The 22159-nt window shown below is 34.9% G+C and overlaps 3 protein-coding genes across 3 annotated transcripts in view; 2 read left to right on the forward strand and 1 right to left on the reverse strand.

The window, feature by feature from the left end:
* The first annotated feature begins 1028 nt into the window (after positions 1 to 1028).
* On the forward strand, positions 1029 to 3681 carry LOC135790082 (angiotensin-converting enzyme-like). The gene is made up of 6 exons (XM_065300126.1): positions 1029 to 1167; positions 1239 to 1292; positions 1431 to 1875; positions 1940 to 2918; positions 2982 to 3224; positions 3295 to 3681. The coding sequence occupies exons 2-6, from the start codon at positions 1275 to 1277 to the stop codon at positions 3536 to 3538; spliced, it is 1929 nt and encodes a 642-aa protein (XP_065156198.1). The 5' UTR covers positions 1029 to 1167; positions 1239 to 1274; the 3' UTR covers positions 3539 to 3681.
* cysu (Curly Su) lies at positions 3668 to 13519 on the reverse strand. Its single transcript, XM_065300123.1, has 6 exons — positions 13225 to 13519; positions 6750 to 6929; positions 6197 to 6270; positions 4557 to 6141; positions 4218 to 4496; positions 3668 to 4160 (listed from the first exon to the last, which is right to left on the reverse strand). The coding sequence occupies exons 1-6, from the start codon at positions 13236 to 13238 to the stop codon at positions 4049 to 4051; spliced, it is 2244 nt and encodes a 747-aa protein (XP_065156195.1). The 5' UTR covers positions 13239 to 13519; the 3' UTR covers positions 3668 to 4048.
* The window catches only part of MED18 (mediator complex subunit 18), a 38799-nt gene continuing 24339 nt past the window's right edge, over positions 7700 to 22159 (forward strand). Inside the window, exon 1 of the mRNA XM_065300139.1 lies at positions 7700 to 7889. The gene's annotated coding sequence lies outside the window, so the exon portion shown is untranslated. The remainder of the gene's footprint in view (positions 7890 to 22159) is intronic.

A 22159-nucleotide genomic window follows, 5' to 3' on the forward strand; every position in this document is an offset into this window, starting at 1 on the left:
ACTTTAAAGCGTTGGGACTCAGAAAAATCGGTGAAATTATTAAATGCGTTCATGACAAGTGTCAAATAAAGTCAATAGTGTTTTGATTTTTATTATCATTCATGAAAAAAATACAATTAAAATGATTTTGAAGTAAACTATGCGCAATTACTATAATTTGTCATTCAGCGAGCTCAAAATGTGCGAAACATTGGATTTTGATTTACTTTTATTTGTTACCGTGCGCGCTGATATTATATGTATCTATATATTTACCAAAGTAATAACGTTATTTTCCAGGTTCTCAAAAACTCAGTATCCATTTATACACTGATTAATCAGTTATCGTAAAATAGATAATTAACATGCGAAGGAAATAAGTACTGTGCCCGAAATAACATTTTGCTTGAACAAAGAGGGACTGATTTAATTAGTTTTATCTAATCTTTTATAAAATTGATCCATTTATAACATATTTTCCAATATGCCTTAATTGAAAAATTTTTAATACGTGTTTTTGAGCACGCAATAAAATTTTTATGTGTTTTGAGTGGCTAAATCGGTAATATAGATACAAAAATTGTACATAATTAATGTTAAAATCATTATATTCTGTTTGTCAACGATTATTTTCTAGTTCAAATCGGTTTCGTCGCATTTGCAATTCATTTATTTTCAATAAACGTCCGAACAACAAAGAATTAACGAGTATTATGTACCTGCTCAGCCGCAGCAGGTCAGAAAGCTGCAATTCGTAACTGTTCGTGGCTTGAAGCTAAACCGAGGCCGGACCACTGGAAGGCTAATAATAGAAACTCGGATTGTTATTACGAATTGAGTTTGTTATTAGAGTTGCCCAATTTCGTATTGGGAATTGAGCATATTGAAAATCCAAATGGCGGGTACATCGCACATATTTTCAGCTCGCGCAAAATTCAGCGACATTACGCTTATCAGCGTTTATCAGTGCTGTTTGAGTTAATTGTAAGCCGGCTGTCGAAAAACTTGAGCGCATTAAATAACCAGAGTGCATGTCATGTGATTAAAAACTATCTGCGCAGGACGCGACAATACAACGCTATAAATATTGCCATGGAGCGGCTTCACTTTCCAGATTGCAGGTGATACGCGCCGCGCACGTTGTGTGAACGCGAAAACAAGTTCGTCAATCGAGTGACAGACCCACTGGTAATTTCTAATTCTCACTTTCCCACTCTGCATGCAGACGAGATTACTTAACATTATTTATTTCAATGCAGATTTAATTGGATGCGCATTTCAAGCTAACTCACATCATGGGTCGACACATATATGTAAGTAAATTGCAAAATATTCCGGTTGTAATGTTCGTGTGTATTTAATTTTATCGCTTTGCTATCGTAAACATAACTTTAACATTCAGCGAATTCTTCGTCGATGAATGATAATAATGCTGACAATTTTTCGATTAGATTATATTCCTGGCGTGCTTAACGTTAGCACACGCAGCAGCGCCTACCGAAGAGGAGCTCTCGAAATTTATCGAGGGCGATTATGAAAAGAAAGCATCGGCGGCATGTACCAAGTCATCAGTGGCAGCATGGAATTATGCGACAGATATAAATGATGAGAATGCTAAAACAATCACTGAAGTTGCGTTGGAAACTGCGCAATTCGAAAAAAGTGTCTATGACAAATGGTTCAAAGACGTGAGTTTACCTGATGTTAAAGATGCGAGTGTAAGGCGCATGCTCAAAGACCTGAAACAGCAAGGATCGGCGGCTCTCGAGGAAGCTGATCTGAAAACACTCACCGAAACAATTAGTAAAATGGAAAAGATTTACAGCACTGCTAAGATCTGTCCATATGGGACGTCAGGAACTTGTGATGAAGCCGATAAGATTCCTTTGACACCAGGTAAATTTAAAAACATGCAAGTCTGTTTAAATTGTTTATTTTATACATAATTTTTTTGTATTAGATATTGAAGATATCCTTGCTAAAATGGAGGATTACGATGAGTTGCAATACGTTTGGGATGAATGGCACAAAGCTAGTGGTAAGAAGATGCGTGGTGATTACTCCACTTATGTGGAACTGAGCAACAAAGTAGCCAAGCTGAATGAATTTGACGATGCGGGGGAATACTGGCGTGACAGTTTTGAAACGGACAAGTTTCAAGAGAAGCTTGATACAATCTGGGAACAAGTTACACCACTTTACAAAGCCCTGCACAATCACACCAGCATCAAACTGAAGGAACGCTTTGAAGATAAGTTAGCGGTTGGTGAGGATGGTTTACTTCCAGCGCACGTTTTCGGCAACATGTGGGCTCAAACGTGGATCAACCTGGACTCACTTTTGAAACCGTACCCGGAAGCAAGTAATGTTGATATAACAGTAGAGTTGAAAAAGCAAGGATACACGGTGGTGAAAATGTTTGAAACCGCGAATGAGTTTTATACGTCTTTGGGCCTGTCCAGCAATGAAGTATCCTACAAGCCACCTAGTATGATCGAAAAACCAGATAACAAAGAAGTCACGTGCCACGCATCCGCCTGGGACTTTTGTGACAAGAAGACCTTCCTCATTAAGATGTGTACCGTTGTAAATCAGGAAGACTTTGTTACTGTTCACCACGAAATGGGCCATATTCAGTATTACATTTTGTATAAGGATCAACCGATTGCTTTCCGCGATGGTGCGAATCCAGGCTTCCATGAGGCTGTCGGTGATACCATTGCGTTATCAGTACAGAGCATTGCTCACTTAAAAGAAATCAAACTATTGCCCGCTGATTACAAAGATTCTGAAGAAGCAAGTATTAATACTTTGATGAGCATGGCTCTGGAGAAAATTGCATTCCTTCCATTCGGTTTGCTGATTGATAAATGGCGTTGGGATGTCTTCGCTGGAACAACTAAAGAAGAGGATTGGAACAAACATTGGTGGGAGCTTCGGTAAGAGTATCTAAATACCAACAATAAAATTATGTGACTCACGTGTAATAATTTACTAACTAGGGAGAAGTACCAGCTCATCAAGTCACCTGTAGAGCATAAAGACCCTGACTTCTTTGACCCAGGTGCAAAATACCACGTTGCCGCTGATAGTCAGTACATTAGTTACTTTGTCAGCCATATCTTGCAGTTCCAATTCTATCGTAGTCTTTGCATTGCTGCCAAACAGTACGACCCTGTCACGAAGAGCCCACCACTGCACAAGTGTGACTTCTACAAAAGTGAAGAAGCTGGTAAATTGCTAACGTACGTAGCTTTTGATAATTTCCTAGACACGGTTTCATAAGTTAGCATAATATTTATTATTTTCTTGCAGAGAGGCATTGTCGTTGGGTAAGAGCAAACCATGGCCAGAAGTACTAAAGAAGTTTACAGGTACGGATGAGTTGGATGCCTGTGCGCTTTTGGAATATTTCAATCCATTGGCTAAGTACTTTGGTATGCCCGGCGACGCAGAATGCAAGTACACTAATCCGGGTGATACAGATGACGGTGCAAATGTGGCAGTGCCCTCTCTTTTGTTCCTAACCATTGGTGTGATCCTACACTATATGTATTAATGATTTTATAGATTTTATGTTGAAATTTTACGTTACATTTTTATCTTCTTACAAATAACAATCTAAATTGCCAATTATTCCAAATAAGATTTACGGATACACTGTTGGCCATTGAAAAACAAATAAAAATACCTTTGCAGCAACGCAAATCTTCGTTTATTAATTTTCCATTCACATTACAAAGTGTGTTCGAATGAGTAGCAAGTTGTTGGTTGATGTATATACAAATTTACAATTATCTGAATTGGAAACATGAGGTAGAACCTTGTATGATGAATTTTCGTCGTCTGCGTTTTCAATTTACTATCGCGGGAATACCATACGTGAATGAAGAGTTTAATCTTTAAGTGTAAATAGAAATAGATAATAGGTACAATATAATATTATATATAAGTATAAATGTATGAAAATATAATAATTTAAAAATGGCAACTGTACAAATATTATAAATGTTTGTGTCTTGAGTAAGTCGATTGAGAAGGTTTGCATCAATCGACGATTGTAACTGTTTTATTTCTTGCCCAATATTGGATCGTACGCAAAGTTTTGTTGCGGGTACTCGGCCCATTTGCTTAGATCAATTGATGGGATCACGCCACTCTTACATGGCACACGTGGATTACTAAAATCAAGCGAGAATTGATAAGATTTGAACTTGTTTATAAGAAAATCCACTTACATTTCATGATCGGGTAACACCATCGGGTAAAGTTGTACGGTATCAATCAAGTCGGTATTATCGCAGATGATGCGACCAAGACGAGCCTTGCGTACTTCCTGAAGTTGTTCAGGACTGAAAGATGATGGTTGATTGGGCAGTTCATACCAGAAACGATCACCACGCCTTGAATAACTGAATTGGGTCGCAATAATGCAAGCGAATGTAGGTCCCAGCATACTGCCAGGAAGAGGTTTCTCAGAAACACCACCGGACCATAGATCCACATCACTGGGATGTCTGAAGATTGAAATAAATATTATTATTGTTGTTTTAGGAGAAAATTTTTAGATGTCTTACTCGAAAATGCTAGTGTAACGACGAACGGTTTCATTGGGCATTGATCCAAAGAGTTCATCAAAAGTGCTGGCACCAGGAAGTCCACAGAATTTCCTGTACTCCATGTAACCGGGGATACCGAACTCTCTACCTCTCTGCATGTTGAAACTGACAAGATCCATGCCGAAACGTGCTCCGATTTTCTTGAATAAGTGATTAGTGACTTCTTGAGTGATTGAATCGTCCATAGCTTGAGCAACTTGGTTCATAAGTCCCATAAGGTATTCATCAAAAATGCCCGCTCTGTACAAATCAAAAGGTCTGCGGATAAGGTCTGAGAGACGTTTGGAGGCGATGAATTTATGCGCTTTGCTCCAACGTTCAACTGCGGTTGGGAGAAGAGAGTGTCCAAAACGGTAAGCAGCTGCGGCAAATGCATCAATCACATTAGGGTTGACATTAGAGTCATAACCATCCCAATATCCGTCCTTTTGTAAAAGAATACCAAACTTCTCCATGACGTCTTTACCCAAGAGGATGGGCAAGAATTCATTATAAGTGATGTGTTGGATCTGGGCGATGTTAATACGTCTGGCTTCCTGGAAGAGAGTTTCATCATCCCAATGCGGGTTTACTTGGGTAAGACCTTCGGCAAGACGATTGTGTTCACGAGCCATCAACGTGTGCATACAAGTCAGAATCAATTGCTCATTTACACGAATCTCTCCAGCTTCAAAACAGTACATAGATGCATTGGGACGAGTGCAACCCTCATCAGGAATGTCCAACTTCAATGGCAACAGTTCTTTCAAACCGTACTCAGCAAATACTGGATTCATTCTCAGTTTACCACCATATCCAGAACGTAGTTTCCTGGAGAACTTTTCAGTAACACCATAAATAGTATTACCATCAATAACACCTGTCAGTGTATTGAAGGGAACCTTTGAACCTAATCTACAACCTGGTCGCGGCGATGGGAAAGACCTCACAAAGTCCATACACTTAACTCCAAACAACCTGAAGAAGTAATCGTCTTCTGGAATTCGAATTTCGTTACAATATGGATGTTTTAGGTGGGGTGGACGATGGCAACACTCTTCCGGATCGTTACGATTACGAGGATCTAAAGGTGTGGCAGTCAGAGTATAATCGTGATCCATAAATTGACCCCAAGCGATGACCATCACAGTACCAGCATGATCATGGAAACCCTCATCGGGATGCATAGTGCGGGAGACAACTCGTGATAAAGGAAGATCATTTCCGGTTACTGAAATACGTGGTGCTTGCATACCATCAGCGTACAAGGGACCAATCAACCTCGTGAAAGGGACATTAGTAGCGCCCCAGGTTGGGTGCTCAAGATTGGTGCAAAGACCATCGATTCTACGGTATTTGCCAGCGCGACATTCCACATTGGAGAGGTATGGAGGGCAGACTTCTCTCATCAACGTTTTAGAGGTGTCAATTAACGGTAACCCTTTCTCGATGTCTTCGTAGGAAAGACCATAGGTACGGGCGAGATTCAGACTGATGTCCAGGGAAAGTTCGCCGACTGTAGCGACGTCTTCCGGTTTGTATTCACCGTGAGGTTGAGATACATCTAAAAAACATCATTTTTTAGGATACTAATGATTTGAAGTGATAGATTAACTTACGAATGCGCTTTCTGGCATCTAAATAGGCTTGGTTGACTGCATCATATGTTATACAAGTGTGGGGACCATTATATCTAAATATAAATGGGATAATAATATAAATTATTGATTGAAGAAGAAGAAGAAATTAAAATCGAAATATTACAGATTTTTACATAGTTAGATTTTTTATGCATAGATGGCGCATAATAACCAAAAATCCGCGTTTTATATCTACTGTGTGCTTAATATCATTCAAAAAATAAAATAGAACGCTTAATCCATCATATCCACATCACCAACAAATTGGAACGTCTCCTTTGCATAATGAAAAAAAAGCTAATTAGTTCGACGTAATCTAGATTCTCACACACTTCATAACACATCTCACGAGCGTGTAATAAGCGCAGTTACAGTTAGATAATACAATTCCCAGCTAGTTAACAAACAACAATGCTTTGTACGCATGTGGTAATATTTGCGAACGATTTTCATCATAATCCGTTGCGCCAATATACAGGGATTACATTTTCACGCAAAACATTAATCAAAACAAAACAAATTCACAACTCACGGATTGTTTCCTCGTAACAAATTATAAGTGTAGTCAAATTGGCTCGATCTGCCTGGACCGTTGAGTAGCAGGGCACAGTCGGAGTCACCTCCGAGGCCACCAGCAGTATTCAAATCAATGGGGGTGTATTGAATGGCGGCAATGGCGTTGATAAACAGCGCCAGCGGTGCAATGCACCACCTAAAACAAAGAAATAAATTAAAAACGATTTTTATCGGTGTTTTAGTAACGTTAACATTCGTTTTCACGCTTAATTAAATCATTAACCACGCATTAAATTCGTACAACTTCAACTACTCCACCTGAGCGTGACAAAACATTACTGACGAAATGTTAACGAGCAATTATCATGATCCACTGGCACAGAAATATTTTCGAATTCTTCTATGTTGGCACATAGTTATTATATTCAAGAAAAAAAAATTATGTAATACTAAGTCAATCAATTGATAGAAACATGATTTTGCATGTTTGTAATATTAATTCTATTAGTTATTAATTAATTAAATCTTTTGTAATCACAAACAGTTGCGACATGTGCGCAACGTGCAAGAAAACGTGATTGAGGTGTCGTTTCATTTATTAAAACAGAACGGATGTTCAACTGAATTAATGCGAATCCACATTGTTATAATAATGTTGTAGGCATGTACGAACCGATTAGCGGATTAACGGATGACCATTAGCGGCGTTAAGCAATAACTCTGCATTTGCATTCATTTGTGCTTCTTATGGCGTTGGCGGTTCAATAACAGCACAAACGTGATGCATAAATATCAATAAATTTCATAATTGATTTAACTGTAATAGTTACAATTATTTTTTTGAAATTTAAATCTCGCGACGTTTAAAGATGAGTAATGTTTCTTTTGGCGCGCATGTCGCTTGTTCTCGTTGCGCGCGTCCTTGACTCAGTTTGCTGCGTTTGCAGCGATGAGCGCACGCGTCGCAGACTCACGCGTTTCGTCTTATCTCATCTTTTTCTTCGTGCACAGTTGTTTATCTATTTGTTCCAACGCTCGTGTGCGCGAACCGGTACAATGTGCGTCTTGCACCGTTTACGACTCGATTCACCTCAGTTAATGCAGTTCATGGCATATTCTAGATCGTTGCTTCGACTTCTCGGGCTGCTCTTTTCAGGTAATCACCATTCGTTCTTACATTACTCTTGTATTACTCGCCTCATTACGCGTATTATGTATATTATACTTAATTGTGCCTCGAATCACGTCGGTTAATACTGGTTTATTGGGACCTTGCGACGACACCGCCGTGAAGGCAAAAATTAATAAATTAATCGATTTATTACTGCCACGTCAGCACATCATGATGAAATCATTTTACTTTTATATATTTATTAGGTTTTGACCGCGACTAACTAATTACATTCTTGTTGCTTGCGCTGAACACGGCATTAATCGTAATCTTGCAGACTTTAATATTGTACTTTTTAAACGATTTCCTAAAGATTGAGAATTTTCAAGCTGTTTCTCTCTATAGCTTTTTATTTATGAGATATTTGCAAAATCGAAGAAAAATGAGAATACATTTTAAATTTTATTCTTGCGACAAAATCTATATTTTATTTTGATATATAAACAGTAACACTGCAAAGTGTTATCAAAACTGGTTCTGTACATTGTGCATGAAAGAGGTGTACGAGTAAACAAACAAGTCAACTAACATTCGCTCAATTTACTCTCGTGAATATTTTGTGTCGAGTTATGTACAGTTATGGAGACAAATACTACCATAACGGATTTACTTATTGTAAATTATTGAATCGTTTTGTTTTCTTAACAATACTTAAACTCCTACTTACACCTACCGCTTATTCTAACTGTAATTCATTATTATGCATTCATATAAACTACATAAATCACAAAACATTAGTGTTTTCTTTTGTGCAGAACTCTTTCAATAATTAAATAACTCCAACTTTGATTGATTTTATTACGCAACATTTTACATCATAATTTCTAGATATTTTTAACATCGTCTTCGTAAATCTCTCACAAATGTCAGTAAATTATGTTTTCTTAATAATTTATGATGCTTGCGAATTTTTTGAACTTTCATCACGTAATGTTTGAATTGTAAATTATGATGTAGACCACACACAAAACAAAAACGTTGCGCTCAACTTCATTAATCAATAAGTTTTTGTCTGTGATCTATAGTTTTACCATCAACTTGATATCTTGAACGTTTTTGATTTATTGTTATTTTGCGTGTTTTCCTGTCTATACAAATTATTATAATACTTTCTTTTGAATGCTCAATACATCTCAATCTCTCCGGGTTTATTTTCGTTGATTTTCAATGATTCGATCGTTTTACTCGAACAAAACATCCCGGAAATAATTTATTCGTTGAATTCCAGATTCGCAGTAGTTGTAAATAGTTGCCAAGCCTGCTAGAAGTCGTAGTACCTTATTAAATAATCGTCGAAGGAATAAATTTATGTGCGATGCGTCTTTAATGTAGATATCTAGTAATATGCAATATAGAAGAATGTTTTGCGTCTGAATATTCAACTGCAACAAAAGTAACGTGGAGGAAAAGAAAGTGAAAGCGTATAGATGTACCGAGGATGATCTTCTGCTCTTCTCGCGTGTTCAATCCAAGCAGAGTAAACACCATCTGCACATCAAGACGCACGTCAAGTTGAGAGATAATTTTCGTGGTTATTGAACACTCGCTGCTTGGAATTTCGCTCGAACAAAGAAAATTCAAAGTCTCGATAAACCTTTCACTATCAATACATAATTTCACAGTTAAATTTGAAACTGTGACGTTTCAATGGCTGATAAACAAGTTAAATGAGTATTTTGACTGATTGTAAAATTAAAACGTGGCAATTAACTATATGGAGACTGTTGGCCTTTTACTTTTCTGTAATTTTTGTCCAGTTTTGCTCTATATTCGAATGAAAGTCAGCGCAGTACTCGACTTGAAAAGTCGTTGAGTTAATGAGATAAGAAAGCGTTTTCGTGCGCTGCATTTTTCTTGTCGCCAAAGTGCACACAGCGTTTCAAGTTTATTCGAAAGGAACAACCACGAAATAAAAACTCAATTTAACTCGATTATTTTAATATACAACGAATGCTATATTCTCATGTAATGGGCGATTGTGATTGTTTCTTGTGTCTGAAAGGTCACCGGTTGAAAAAGTCGCGAATTTATTGCACTTCTCACGCTCCAAACGAAAACCCACCAATAAATCTTTACATATTAGATCATCGTTAACTTACGCAATTATTCAACAACAAAAAAATCCAGTTTTTTTTGTGTTGGGCAATAATCATTGTCAAATTTTACTTCCGGTTCACTGGCGGGTAATTACGATGTACAATAAAAGGCAAAAAAAAACGAATAAAAGACGAGAGAGCGACGACGAAAGTGAAAGAATGAAGGAATGAAAGAAATCCGAATCGAGTTTATGAAGACGTGATGGCGATTGCCATCGCATTAATCAGTTTTCTTATGTCTTTTGTGTGTGTCTCTGGTGAAAGAATGTGCAAGTCATACAAATGTACAAAACAAATGTAGTTAAAACTAAAACTAAACTGTCAAAACACTCAATAGTCTAAACACGTTGAATACCATACGGATTATTTCCGGCATACAAAGACTAAAACTCAATAAAGCCAATATTTCTTTAGGTTTACTTTTGTTTTAACAGTAAAAGTAATTCTGAGAAAAGAAAAAAGTTTTTGATTTTTCCAAAGGTGTCTTAACACCTTAAAATAGACATAAGTCAAGTACTTACTACAAAATACTAAGCCATTGTTTATTTAACATGATTAAAGTCAACAAAAAAATATTAAACGTTTCACAATGAGTAAATAAAGTCAGAGCCACGTTCAAGTTCGTTTTTTTCATTCTGAACACACAAAAAAATCAATTTGGTAGTCGAATCAATAGATAAATACAAAGATTATCGACGTAATACTCGTCTGTATGCTCCTCATGTTATAAGCACCAGCAGACATATCGCAATGCGAGAGTAAAAGGAGTTTGACATTGTCCCAAATCTAGAGTAAAAATTGCGCAATTTTCGTTGTCGATCAGGTCACACCGCAACCATACATACGCACATATTTTGTAAAATTCATATGTGGTCGTATTTTATTAGAATTATGTCACTTAAGCACGTATAAAAACATTTACACACGAAAAACAATGAATTAAGATGAAATAAATCAATTTCTGCCTTTAGGTGCCAATGATATATGAATATTATTGCAATAATCGATAAATCTTTATGACTATATGTTTCTATGTATGTTTATCATCGCCTAAAATGTTTTATGTTATGTGTTATACAATCATGTGGTAATATTAATGTGTGGACATAAATTCCGTAATTGTACTGTAATTACTTTTATTTGCAAATATGCGGCTTCAGTTTTATTTTCATTTAGAAATTGTTTAACTCGTGACAGATGCATTAAATTATGATTCAATGTTTATGTCTTCACGACATCGTTATTTATGTAAATATATCAATATATCTGCAATTTTATTCCAACAATTGAACTTTCTAAGATTATCTGTGGTTATGTGCTGTTATTTTTTATGTTTTCGTGGAATATCTCTCGAGTTCAAACGCACGTGACCAACAAGCGTTGTCAGTGTGCCATTATTTAAATATTTAGAGCATGTTTTCACTGATTCACCGTTGCTTTGTTTGTTTATGCATGCACTTTCTCGAGCATCGCTAAACACGCAAAACAATAGATTTTTTCATGACTTGAAACAATTTACAGAAGTCTGTTAAGTTGTCGTCCAAATTTTTAAACTTGTCAAATTAAATGATGTTTTCTTTCCTAAATTTTGTAAATTTCTGGTTATTTTTTTTTGTGCGGCGTCCTTGCACTCACTTTTGCTCTTTAAGTTGAAACTCTTTAGGAGATCGCCGACGGGCAATTTTTGGCACACACGGTTCATTAACAAGCAACCATATTAAATAAATTAATTTAATATATAACAAGTTTTTTAAACGTAAATATTGCAATATTATTATGTCAATGTTAAATTTTACGATTATGGATGCCGAAAAGAATTGGTTGCGGAAGTGGGCTCGACGTTTCAACAACAATATTTTAAGTTGCAGCGAGATATCTATCAGTTTTTATGACAAATTGATTGCTTTGTGAATAAATTAAGCTGGGAATTTCAATGTTAGACGTTCACCCACAATTTTTTGAGAAATATTTTAATTTTATATATTTGGGCATACGTTAAATGTTAAAGTTGTTCGAAATTATTAGATTTATTAAAGTTATAGTGCTGCTAAAATTGATGAATCACAATGTGACACGAATACCGGCGCGTCCATCAAACCGTAACGCTTTGAACTGTTCCATTTCTTTCTTTAACGACAATCAATTTTGTGCTTGTTGAATGTCAATGACAGGATAACAATATTGACTCGTACATTTACTAAACTTAAATTACAGCAACAAATTGTTTGGTTTCCTTCTGATGATTTCAATAAAATTGGAATATCTATGTAATTATTAAAAATACAATACATCTAAACATAATAATTTAAGGAAAAATTATTTTCTCATTGAATGGTTTTAAAAAATCTGCAATTTTATGCAAATCCAAAGAAAAAATCAAATTTTTTTGTTGCCAAAACGTGAAAAAACTATGAAAACTAAAATAAAACGAAAAAAAGGCTAAACTTGGTTGATTTACATACTAATTTTATATAATTAATTAACAAAAAAAGTACTTGAATAAACAGGTTTATAATTTTGGACATGGGCGGACCTACGCAACAAATAACTAACTGTATCGTGAGTAAAATAGATCGATATTTATATTCAACCATTAGTAGATCTGCCTCAATCGGTTATGTTGAGCGATAGAAAGCGATAATTATGCTAATTCATATTTATAATGATGCAAATGCAACTTTTCGTAATCGCCATTTATCTCTCGACTGATTACGCGAGTGAACTTGTAATTTGACATTTAAATTTTTTAGATCATTTTTTTTTTGTTACATAAACACTTTGGCATTTGATTTTTTAAGGATTTATAACTATAAAAAACTTGTTTTATTTGTTGAATAGTGTAAATAATGATTTAATTCCAAAGTTAATGATGTGCAAGTGTACTTGAACGATTAAACAAATCGAGCGTTACTTGTTAAACTATTTTATAGAGTTTGATGGACTGTATCGATGTTTTTTATTTATTTATTCGATCGAATTAACATTGAATGTTAGATATTTGCGGTGTGCAGTTAAAGTGTATGATTAGACATGTGGTAATTGTGTGGTAACTCATAGTAATTAAAATCTTCTCTTCGTCCGATGCATCGTGCGCTTTGCGTAAAGCTCACAAAGTACAATTATTGTGCAAGAAGTAGTTATTTATGCGTCGAAAATGTTGTAAATCTTTTTAAATATCATAAGTCAAATATTTTCACATTAATTTTAATTGTTATTACGCTTACCGTGTTGTAATCATGATGTGTCTCTGTAAAATTGTCCTTAATATGGCACTTAGTATACTATACGCGACACTACACGTCCGAAACGTTCTTCAGTTGCACTGATTTATGCAGTTTTCTTTTGTTGGTGGCTCAATTGTTTAACTGAGTGACTTTGGTTGGCTGGACATGAAGAACTCGGTGCATCCAGACGCGTACACCGTGCAAGGACCAACTGTTGATGGTCGGCGCGGTACGCTCGGCGTATAGGCACCACGGCGGCTTTTCCTCCCCTTCTTTTCTCTTCGCGCGTTCGGCGAGTAATACGCGCGCATTGAAGTCACCGACGCCGATGCGATCGAGAGTGTCTTGCTTGCTTGTCCTTATTTTTTCGATTTTCGTGTCACTTTCGATTGCGCTGACCGAGTGGCGGGCACGACACGTTTGGAACATTGCAATGGGCCACTTCTTCGTATTTATATCAGGCTTCATTTTGGGGGAGGACCAAAAGTTTACTTATTTTTTTATTCGAGTGGTGGTCAAGTGTTCTACTTATCATTTTTTTCATGGCATTTGCAAGAAATATAAGAATTACATTATTAAATGAATAATAAATATATAAATATTTAAATATTTTCAAAAAAGTTAAAAATTAAAAAAAATATTTTTTATTAAGTTTTATAACTAAAATTTTTAATGTAAAATTTGTGTTAATTTAAAAACTTCATAAGCTAAAACAATATAAATATTTTCATGTAGAATTATTCTTGTTAATCTAGTTATGCTTTTAATAGCAAACTAAAACAATAAACAGTTAAATATCCATTCACGTAATAAAAATGCCGCAACAAGTTGATTCGTTTTGATTTGATCGAGCAGGTAAACGTAATTCAATTGTTATAAATTTTATTGCCGACTCACCGACGCAGCAGGCAGCTCGCCGCTTTTTTTACACATTGTTTTAGTTTGTTGCTATTCCACTGCCATTTATCAGACAACTTGAACACTAAACACTATAGCATGTTATGTAAGGCGTGCAGTGTTGAATTAAATTGTTAATTTAATTATTTACTCGTGAGCTTTTAAGTTTACAAAAGGAAAAAAAACGTGACTTGAAAAAACGGACAATTAGAAAATTAACTTTAGTATATTGCTAATTTTTGTTTATAATTAACCTTGCTAAAGTGATTATTTTACACACTTGTGGTAAAAATTTTATATTATAATATTTTGCGTTGACATAACCTCAAATTAAGCGTATAATATTAATATTTAATTGAATCTGACATAAACTAGATCAACTTTTATTAATTCTTGCAGTTTCAAATAATTTTATTGATTTAAAAACACAACATTTAAATAAAACATATTTCTGCGTAATAAAACTCGGAATTTTTGAATAAATAAACAAAATGCGTAATAATCGCACATCAAAGATTGCAAAAGATAACAAAATTTAAATATTTAGCACATAAATAATAAATAAATAAGAAAACGCCCTAAAATTGTCACATAAATAATGTCTCAATTTGCAATAATTTACGATACGATTTCTTTGACTATTAGTTGTTGCAATGCCTATCTAACATCGCCATCGTACCCATATCAAAGAGAAAATTTAGTTTATACTTAATTTATACAGAGTATTCAATAATACATACCAAAACAATACTAATAATATATGTTTAGCTGTAAGTTGTTTTATGTTGGGATATAAATATTACACTTTGTATAGCATTTAGTATTCTTAAAGTAGTCAATCAATCTCTCAATAAATTCAATGCAATGACCGGCGTAAACGGTGAAAACTTCCAAGAAAAGCAGCAGTCGAACACGGCCGACCAAAAGAAACAATTTATTCATGAATGAACCAACGCAGAGAATAATAAATGACGGCGTAATAAAACAAATATAATTTACAATCGTAGTAGCGTCAAAATAGTAGTTTTAAATAGAGATTGTGAGGATAATACATTGGTAATTGATTGTATCATAATATTTTGTCTTTTTACGAGTTTATACGTAATAGCAAGAGAACAGGAAATTTTTTATATGTGCCCAACCCGGTACAAAGGGTGGGAGAAGTTACGCCACCACTAAATGTCATCAGCTACCCCCACCTCTTTTTGCGGGTAGACGCTGGTTTAAATTAGTAGCTACTGGCATCTAGCCGTAAAAATTTGTAGTTTATATATAAAAATAAACACAAATTGTGTTTCTGTGAGTTATTTATTCAACACAGCGTATTTTACAAATAATTTAAATTCGAGTGTTAATGGAACGTGCCCAATACGTCCGCCAGACAACTGACATCTGGAAAAATTATGAATAATTTTTATCTAAATTGCTAATCTGAGCGAAGTGTAGTCTATGTGTATAATTCCACACATTATCCGCAAATTTACGATTGGAACGTGCGCGCATGAGATCGCCGGTTGAAGATTGCGACTATCACTCGTACGTATCGCCAGCTATGCATTATTGTTTCATAATAACCATAAAATACAAATGTTAAATTGTTTATGTATACCAAATATCTAATATCGAATGCGTGTGGTCGTCATAACTATTTTATTTCGGCTTTTTTTTTCATAAGCGCACAAAAAAAACCTCCGACAATCGCCAATCTCATTACCTGCGGATCGTTTACTTTCATTTTTACTGCTTTTTGTAATCTTAATCACTCCTAGCGGCTAATAATTGATATTTATATGGTGCGAATTTTTTATGCGGCTTAAATTAATTTCTTTCTATGGTCAATTTTGTAACGCAGAAATTATTTAGCAACTACACGCATTATGCGCACTTCGGAATTAAGTTATTAATAATTTTTTGTATCATTATTCACAGTAAAATGTGATTTGGTAATTAAGGTATGGTGCGAATGACGCGCCCGTAATTAACATTCGTTTTGTGGGTTATTGTTTATAGCGAAATGTGTTAGTAATAAATATAACTGAGTTTCAATCTGAAGTGAATTGATTTTTGCTACTTTTGTGTGGAACTAATTAAATAACAAACTAATTAACGTTGTCTGACCTTTAAATTGAGCAATACTACCTTAAAAAGAAATAATTACTTTGGATTACATTCTTTTCTCAACCCAAAATTCTTCGAACTTAAAAAATATTTAATTTGGATAGTGCTGTCAAAACTTAGGGTGTTTTGCACTAAAATTTATGTAAAAATAGTTTTGACGTAATTATCATACGCAGTGTTCTAAATTATTGACCACAAACAACTTAATTTATGTAATTAAACATAATTTAATATAAACCTTACGAAATGAATGTGTAAATCGATCAGAAACAGGATGAATCAATATTTTTTACAAAATGTGCGATCAAACCGCGTTGACACAGCGTACAAGCAAATATTTGCATATTTTAACCATAAAACTCAAGTGTTAAGAATTAAAACTATGCTAAACGCACATTAAAGCCAATAAATTAATGCTGCGCACATCTCATATACATAAACTAAGCGGAATAAATACAATAAATCTCGATTTTGATTTAGCCTCGCAAATAGGTACTACCTATACAACATGTTTGTACATGCCATAAGCAATATTTACCATATTAGATTGGATCCGTCGAATTTGGTTAGGTAATTTTAATAAATTAGTCAATCTTGAAACCGTCCACATTCTCTCGCTGCGTGTGCACGCTGCTGAAGAGCAGCTGTAATTTCATCACCTGCTACTTGAGTGTGCGCAAAAAACTCCTGCTTCTTAAACGTCCAGCGTAAACGAAAGAGAGTAAGTAAGTAAGTACACACTTGCTGAATGAATGCTTGGTTGGCGGCGATTTGGAGAGCAGCGGTTGAAGAAGCTTCTGATTGTATCACACGTACGGTCGTAATCGGAACGCAACGAAAGTAAAAGGCAGCAGCATCTGCGTTTTGCTCGAGAAGTAATGTTAATTTTTTGTATGAAAGCTATTAAACGTACTTTTAATCAAATTATATAGGAAATACACTCCCAGTTGCCATTTGAAATTCTCTAAAGTCTTGTTATTTCCAAGAAACTCAAATTCTTTATTTTATACTCTTAAAGTTAAATTTTTGCAACAAAAAGTATTCTATGTTATTTTCCAAAGTCCAAAATATTTCTATACGAAAAATTATCAAAATTGGATGAGTGGTTTTTATGTTATCGCTTCACAAACAAACAATCATACGCATTTACCCAATTATATTATTAGTCATCATCTAGAATTCCCAAACTAAAAGAGATAAACACATTATTTTACTTTTTCCGTCTGAATACTTGCCTAGAAAGCCATAACCCAACGCAAATATTTATCAGTTAAAATATAGTACCTAGTAATGTCAAAATGTATTAATATCGAATGAAAGTATGCGATTACAACATTTGCAATCGATCTAACACGACATGCTCGCATTTTAACACAGCGCTTTCATTGTCTGTACTCGTTGAAATCATGTTCTTCGTCCGTTGCTTTAGTTTGGATTTCTGCTTATCATGCAACATGCGGGTAATGCATTTACATTTCTATCAATATACCTGCTGCAAACACGTTTAATAGGCATAATTCTACTTCATATTTTACCACATGTTGATACAGCAAATACAAGTCGTACTGTTGTCTCTTGGATCTGTAGTAAAATGAAACAAAATTGTCGCAATCATAAACAATACCTGCTATGAGTCAAAAGTGATTAATATGGTGTTGCATATGCCAATTAATGCAGATTTAATTACTGTTAGGTTAGGTTATGATCTATTTTGCAAAACACTTTTATAGGTTATGTAGTTATGGAAATTAATATTAGAAAAACAATAAACTCCACTCACAAGTGTCGCTAGCGTCGTTCAGTAACGCGCTCGAAAACAAAAGTAAATCGAGTACAAATATTTACGCTATTTGCACGTTTTGCGATCTGTATCACACGTGTTTGAAATGCTTGAAATGTTTATCCGTTTATCTATTTAGACGAAAGTGTTCCTGCATGCATTGCTGCTGCGTTACGTCCTTCTCTTCATGTATTATTCCGCTTCGCATTTGTTCCGATTTTCGTAACATCACATTCCGTTTCTTGCAGCTTGCAACTCGATTATTTCGTCATCGTTTGATGATTTCATGATTTCATCCGTTTCCTGATTTCCATTCGCAGCAACTTTGATTCAAAAAATTAAAATAACATTAGCACAAAATTAAATATATATCTTTTTAAGTACAATATTTTATGTTTTTCAATTTTTATTTTTATAGTCGATGAAGACTTAAAAGCGAAATTCAAAATCGACAGATGGCTAGTGGACGAAATTTCTTCTTTCTTTTCACTTAACAATCTGTCAGATATTTCGTCAACATGTGGCTTCTTCTCCTTCCGGGGCTGATTTTTATTCATCAAGTAATAAAATGTTCTTGATGCGCGTCTAGCGTAACCGTGTATGTACTTTTGCATAACTTGTGCACTTTTACTCGAACAATGTACACATTCACAGACTCTCTTCAATTAAAGCACAATAACATGAAATTTAATGAATTTTAATGAATTATTAACAATAAAATTATCATTGGTTAAGAACTCCTGCAGGAAGTTGCAATTAAAAATTAATTTGAAAGTTGTGCGCAAAAAAATTGTATCACAAGGTTTCAACGTTGATAATGAGACATTAATTTCATTAAATACTATTGATATTTTAAAGCTATTCAATTATTCTGCAATCATATACGCATATACATATTAAGATGCAATTGCAACACTTTATCCGCAAGCTAAAACCAATAAAAAAAAACGCTCGCGAAAATCCGTGCTGAATTTAATTGCATATATTAATCTGTCATAAATATTGCACCGGCCGAACAGGATGGCAATTGACATTCGTCGATGTGATTAGCAATTGATTGCTTAAGAATAAAAAATGACGAAAATAAAAAATCTCGACCAAATCGAGGCGTGGCTCGTTTTCATTTCATTAACACCAAACATAATCGCTAACATTGACACGCTGCTTAGTATTACGTAAACTAAACTAAATGTTTAAAAGTGTTCAGTCTGTGCTTAACGCTTATGAATGCCAGTGAAACTTTGATGCATGTTGTGCAAGTTGTGATTGTTGTGTTTAAATGTCATTTTTTACGATAATAATTATCAGCATTTACAAGGACGAAATGTGTTTGGTGTCGTTTTTGTTCCTAATCACCGGAATCAACACGAATTCTATAATGTTGCAGTTCGGGCGATAGTCGAATGTCAATTAATCATTTCCTTTATTCGGAATTTAATCCCACGTACATTGAGCACGATTTAAACTGGAACAAATAAATAACTACAACGCCCAAATAAATTTTCGATTATTCTTTAAATAATGTGAAAATTACGAAATTACATCAACCACGGTTACACCTATAATTTATTATTTAATATCTGTGCAATCTTTGTGGTGCAAAACAGTTAATTTCGTGTTTTGCCACCATTGTTGCCCTAGGTGTGCGTAGATTTTTCGAATAAAAGTTGCGCGAATCCTTGAAACGAAAATCCACTCTCAAAATCGACTTGAATTCGTAATCTTGTTAATTATTAGTTAGAAATTCAAACAAATTAAACACATATCAACAGAACCTTGAAAATTAAACACAAATTTGGATCAAATTTCAATTCGGCTCGAATTATATTTCTAAACGTCGATAATTGTCGTCAATTGAAATAAAACGAATAGAAAATTGATTCTGATCTTAATCTTGGCTGATCGCTAGATTCTTTCGAAGCACGATTCGCACGCTTTGCTGGAGATATAATTTAGCCGAAATATGAGCTCGGCATAAGTTGCAAAAGAATTAATAATCGGGTTTGGGGACCGCATGTAGCGCTAATTTTTGTTTGTCGTCTCATTAATGAAGTTAATTATATCAGCGCTGAACAAATTTTTCAACCATCAAACTAGCCACTAATTACTTTCTGTTTCTGTTGCTTTACAATACAATTTTCGTCCGAGTGAGTAACATGAGCTCTCTGAACTCTTGATTCTTCAGATGCGGAGGATTAAACTAGTTGTAAACGTGTTGGTGTTGGTGGTGGACGAGATATGTTCGGTTTCGTTTTCATTTTCGCTGCGGGCTCGCGTTTCACTTTCTCTATTCACCTTGTGCGCATCTCGTCTCTCTTGTCGCCGGCACGCCGAAGACACACGCAAAGAGGAGCTGAGAACACGAACGCTTCCAATTTAATTTGTATTATGACGCATGCCTCAGCCGCCGAGCAAAGTGTTACAAGTCTTACAACGATACGACTTACAACTTGTGGTTGTTATGTGCGCTAGCTAGCGAATTGGTGGATTGTGGATCACTTGCGAGCGTTATTACGCCATATCGCAATCATGCTGGTCGTGTGATTCATTAGCATCACAACTTTGCGAGTTCAAACAAAAAATTCAAAGAAATTGGCGTAAATTGGGCAAAATTCGTTGAAAAATGTGAAATTATATTATAATTAGCTGTAAATTTATAATCGCGATTAAAGTATTAAAACTTTTACTGTTTTTTTAAGTATGACTCAATATTTTTTATAATTTCAACTATTTTTTATATTTTAGTCATAAATTTAGTCATTCTGACGTAACTTGATTCATGAAACAACATAGGCAACTTCATATACACGCGACACTAGCGCTAATGTGTTATTAAAAATTCTCTTGTTTGAGGTTAGTTAAATGATGACAAGTTTAATTATTCTTTTAAAAAACTGTTGATATGCATCTAGATCATCTTAGAATGTGTGGCACATAATAACCAACTCATTTTGTATTCTTATCGATTAAATTAATCGCTTAAAAGTTAAAATAAAAATCACAAGCCCATGATTACCTAAACATCGAACACATTAAAACACGCTCGATGCTCGATCTCAAAAACCAATTAGCAATTAATTTACGATTCCAAACGGACTACGTTTTGTTCTAAATTAAATTACAGCCATTAATTAAATTGCGCCATCGATCCGCGCTCGATTTTTGGCAAAACAAAACCAATAACGCCTACGCCCAACTCCGAAATTTATTTGCCTTTTTGAATAATTTTCATAAATTGAAATGATTGGAATTGCCCGCGTCGAATTAGTGTCGCGGCGATTAAGTTATGCTGCGACACTTGTCTGCGCGATCGGACATCGGATTGTAAATCGTAGCGCGAGAATTACGAGACGATTGTTTGGCAATCGCGGCGTGAAATTGGCCAATTTGAAACTAGATATTCGTCGGGTGGCGACCGAGCGAAGGCGACGCGTGCAGATGAGGATCGAAATCACGAGGCAAACTTTTTTTGGGCGCACCTTGTGTGTTCGTACGAATTTGGGGCACTATTCATAGGACAAGCTAGAAACTCGTATCACGTAACGCGCAATTTATTTGGAAATTTATCTTGGAGAAAAATCTTTTATTTATTTTACAAGCAATCAACTTAAAAGCCTTGATTTTGACATTTTAAGTCGCTTTAAATTATATCTGCATTTATTTTTTCAAAGTAGGAAGTAAAAAAGAATAAATTTCCGGTGTGTTAAAATAATTCATATCCTAATGCACATAATAAATTTGTCGTCAGACACCAGATGTGAAACTGTGTATGCAATTTGCTCTATTTTTTTGCACACGCTTGTCATTTTCTGATTGTTCCTAATTAATTTCGTCGCGTATGAAAGTTGTCCGCACGAAGGACCAAAAATGGACAAACATGTCAGTTGTCTCGGCGCACAAATCACGTATTCTCACACATTTAATACTTCATTACCAATTTATCGTCCTAATTGAAACAGTTTAGTCGGCGCAATTGAGATTTTCCTCGTTTTTTCATCATAAACTGGTAATTTTTTCGAAAGCATTTGCTTGCAGTCATAAATCCGAACGGACATTGCATTTACTAGTCGAAAGCGAATAAAAACTGGATTGTTGGGATTGAGTTTCAGCTCGTTGTTGTTATATTACACGCTGGTATGC

The sequence above is a fragment of the Atheta coriaria genome, unplaced genomic scaffold (genome assembly GCF_025399875.1).
Source record: "Atheta coriaria isolate IRGN ID8LTWV9N9 unplaced genomic scaffold, Caltech_Dcor_3.1 hic_scaffold_4_pilon, whole genome shotgun sequence".
Classification (NCBI taxonomy): Eukaryota; Metazoa; Arthropoda; class Insecta; order Coleoptera; family Staphylinidae; genus Dalotia; species Dalotia coriaria.

Excerpts from the sequence above, each read along its gene's own strand:
- cysu (XM_065300123.1), bottom strand. Across the intron at positions 6,271-6,749 it reads TTGTTACGAGGAAACAATCC|ATATAATGGTCCCCACACTT; the intron begins GTGAGTTGTGAA and ends ATTTATATTTAG. Across the intron at positions 6,142-6,196 it reads AGATGCCAGAAAGCGCATTC|ATGTATCTCAACCTCACGGT; the intron begins GTAAGTTAATCT and ends GATGTTTTTTAG.
- LOC135790082 (XM_065300126.1), top strand. Across the intron at positions 1,876-1,939 it reads TAAGATTCCTTTGACACCAG|ATATTGAAGATATCCTTGCT; the intron begins GTAAATTTAAAA and ends TTTTTGTATTAG. Across the intron at positions 2,919-2,981 it reads AAACATTGGTGGGAGCTTCG|GGAGAAGTACCAGCTCATCA; the intron begins GTAAGAGTATCT and ends TTTACTAACTAG.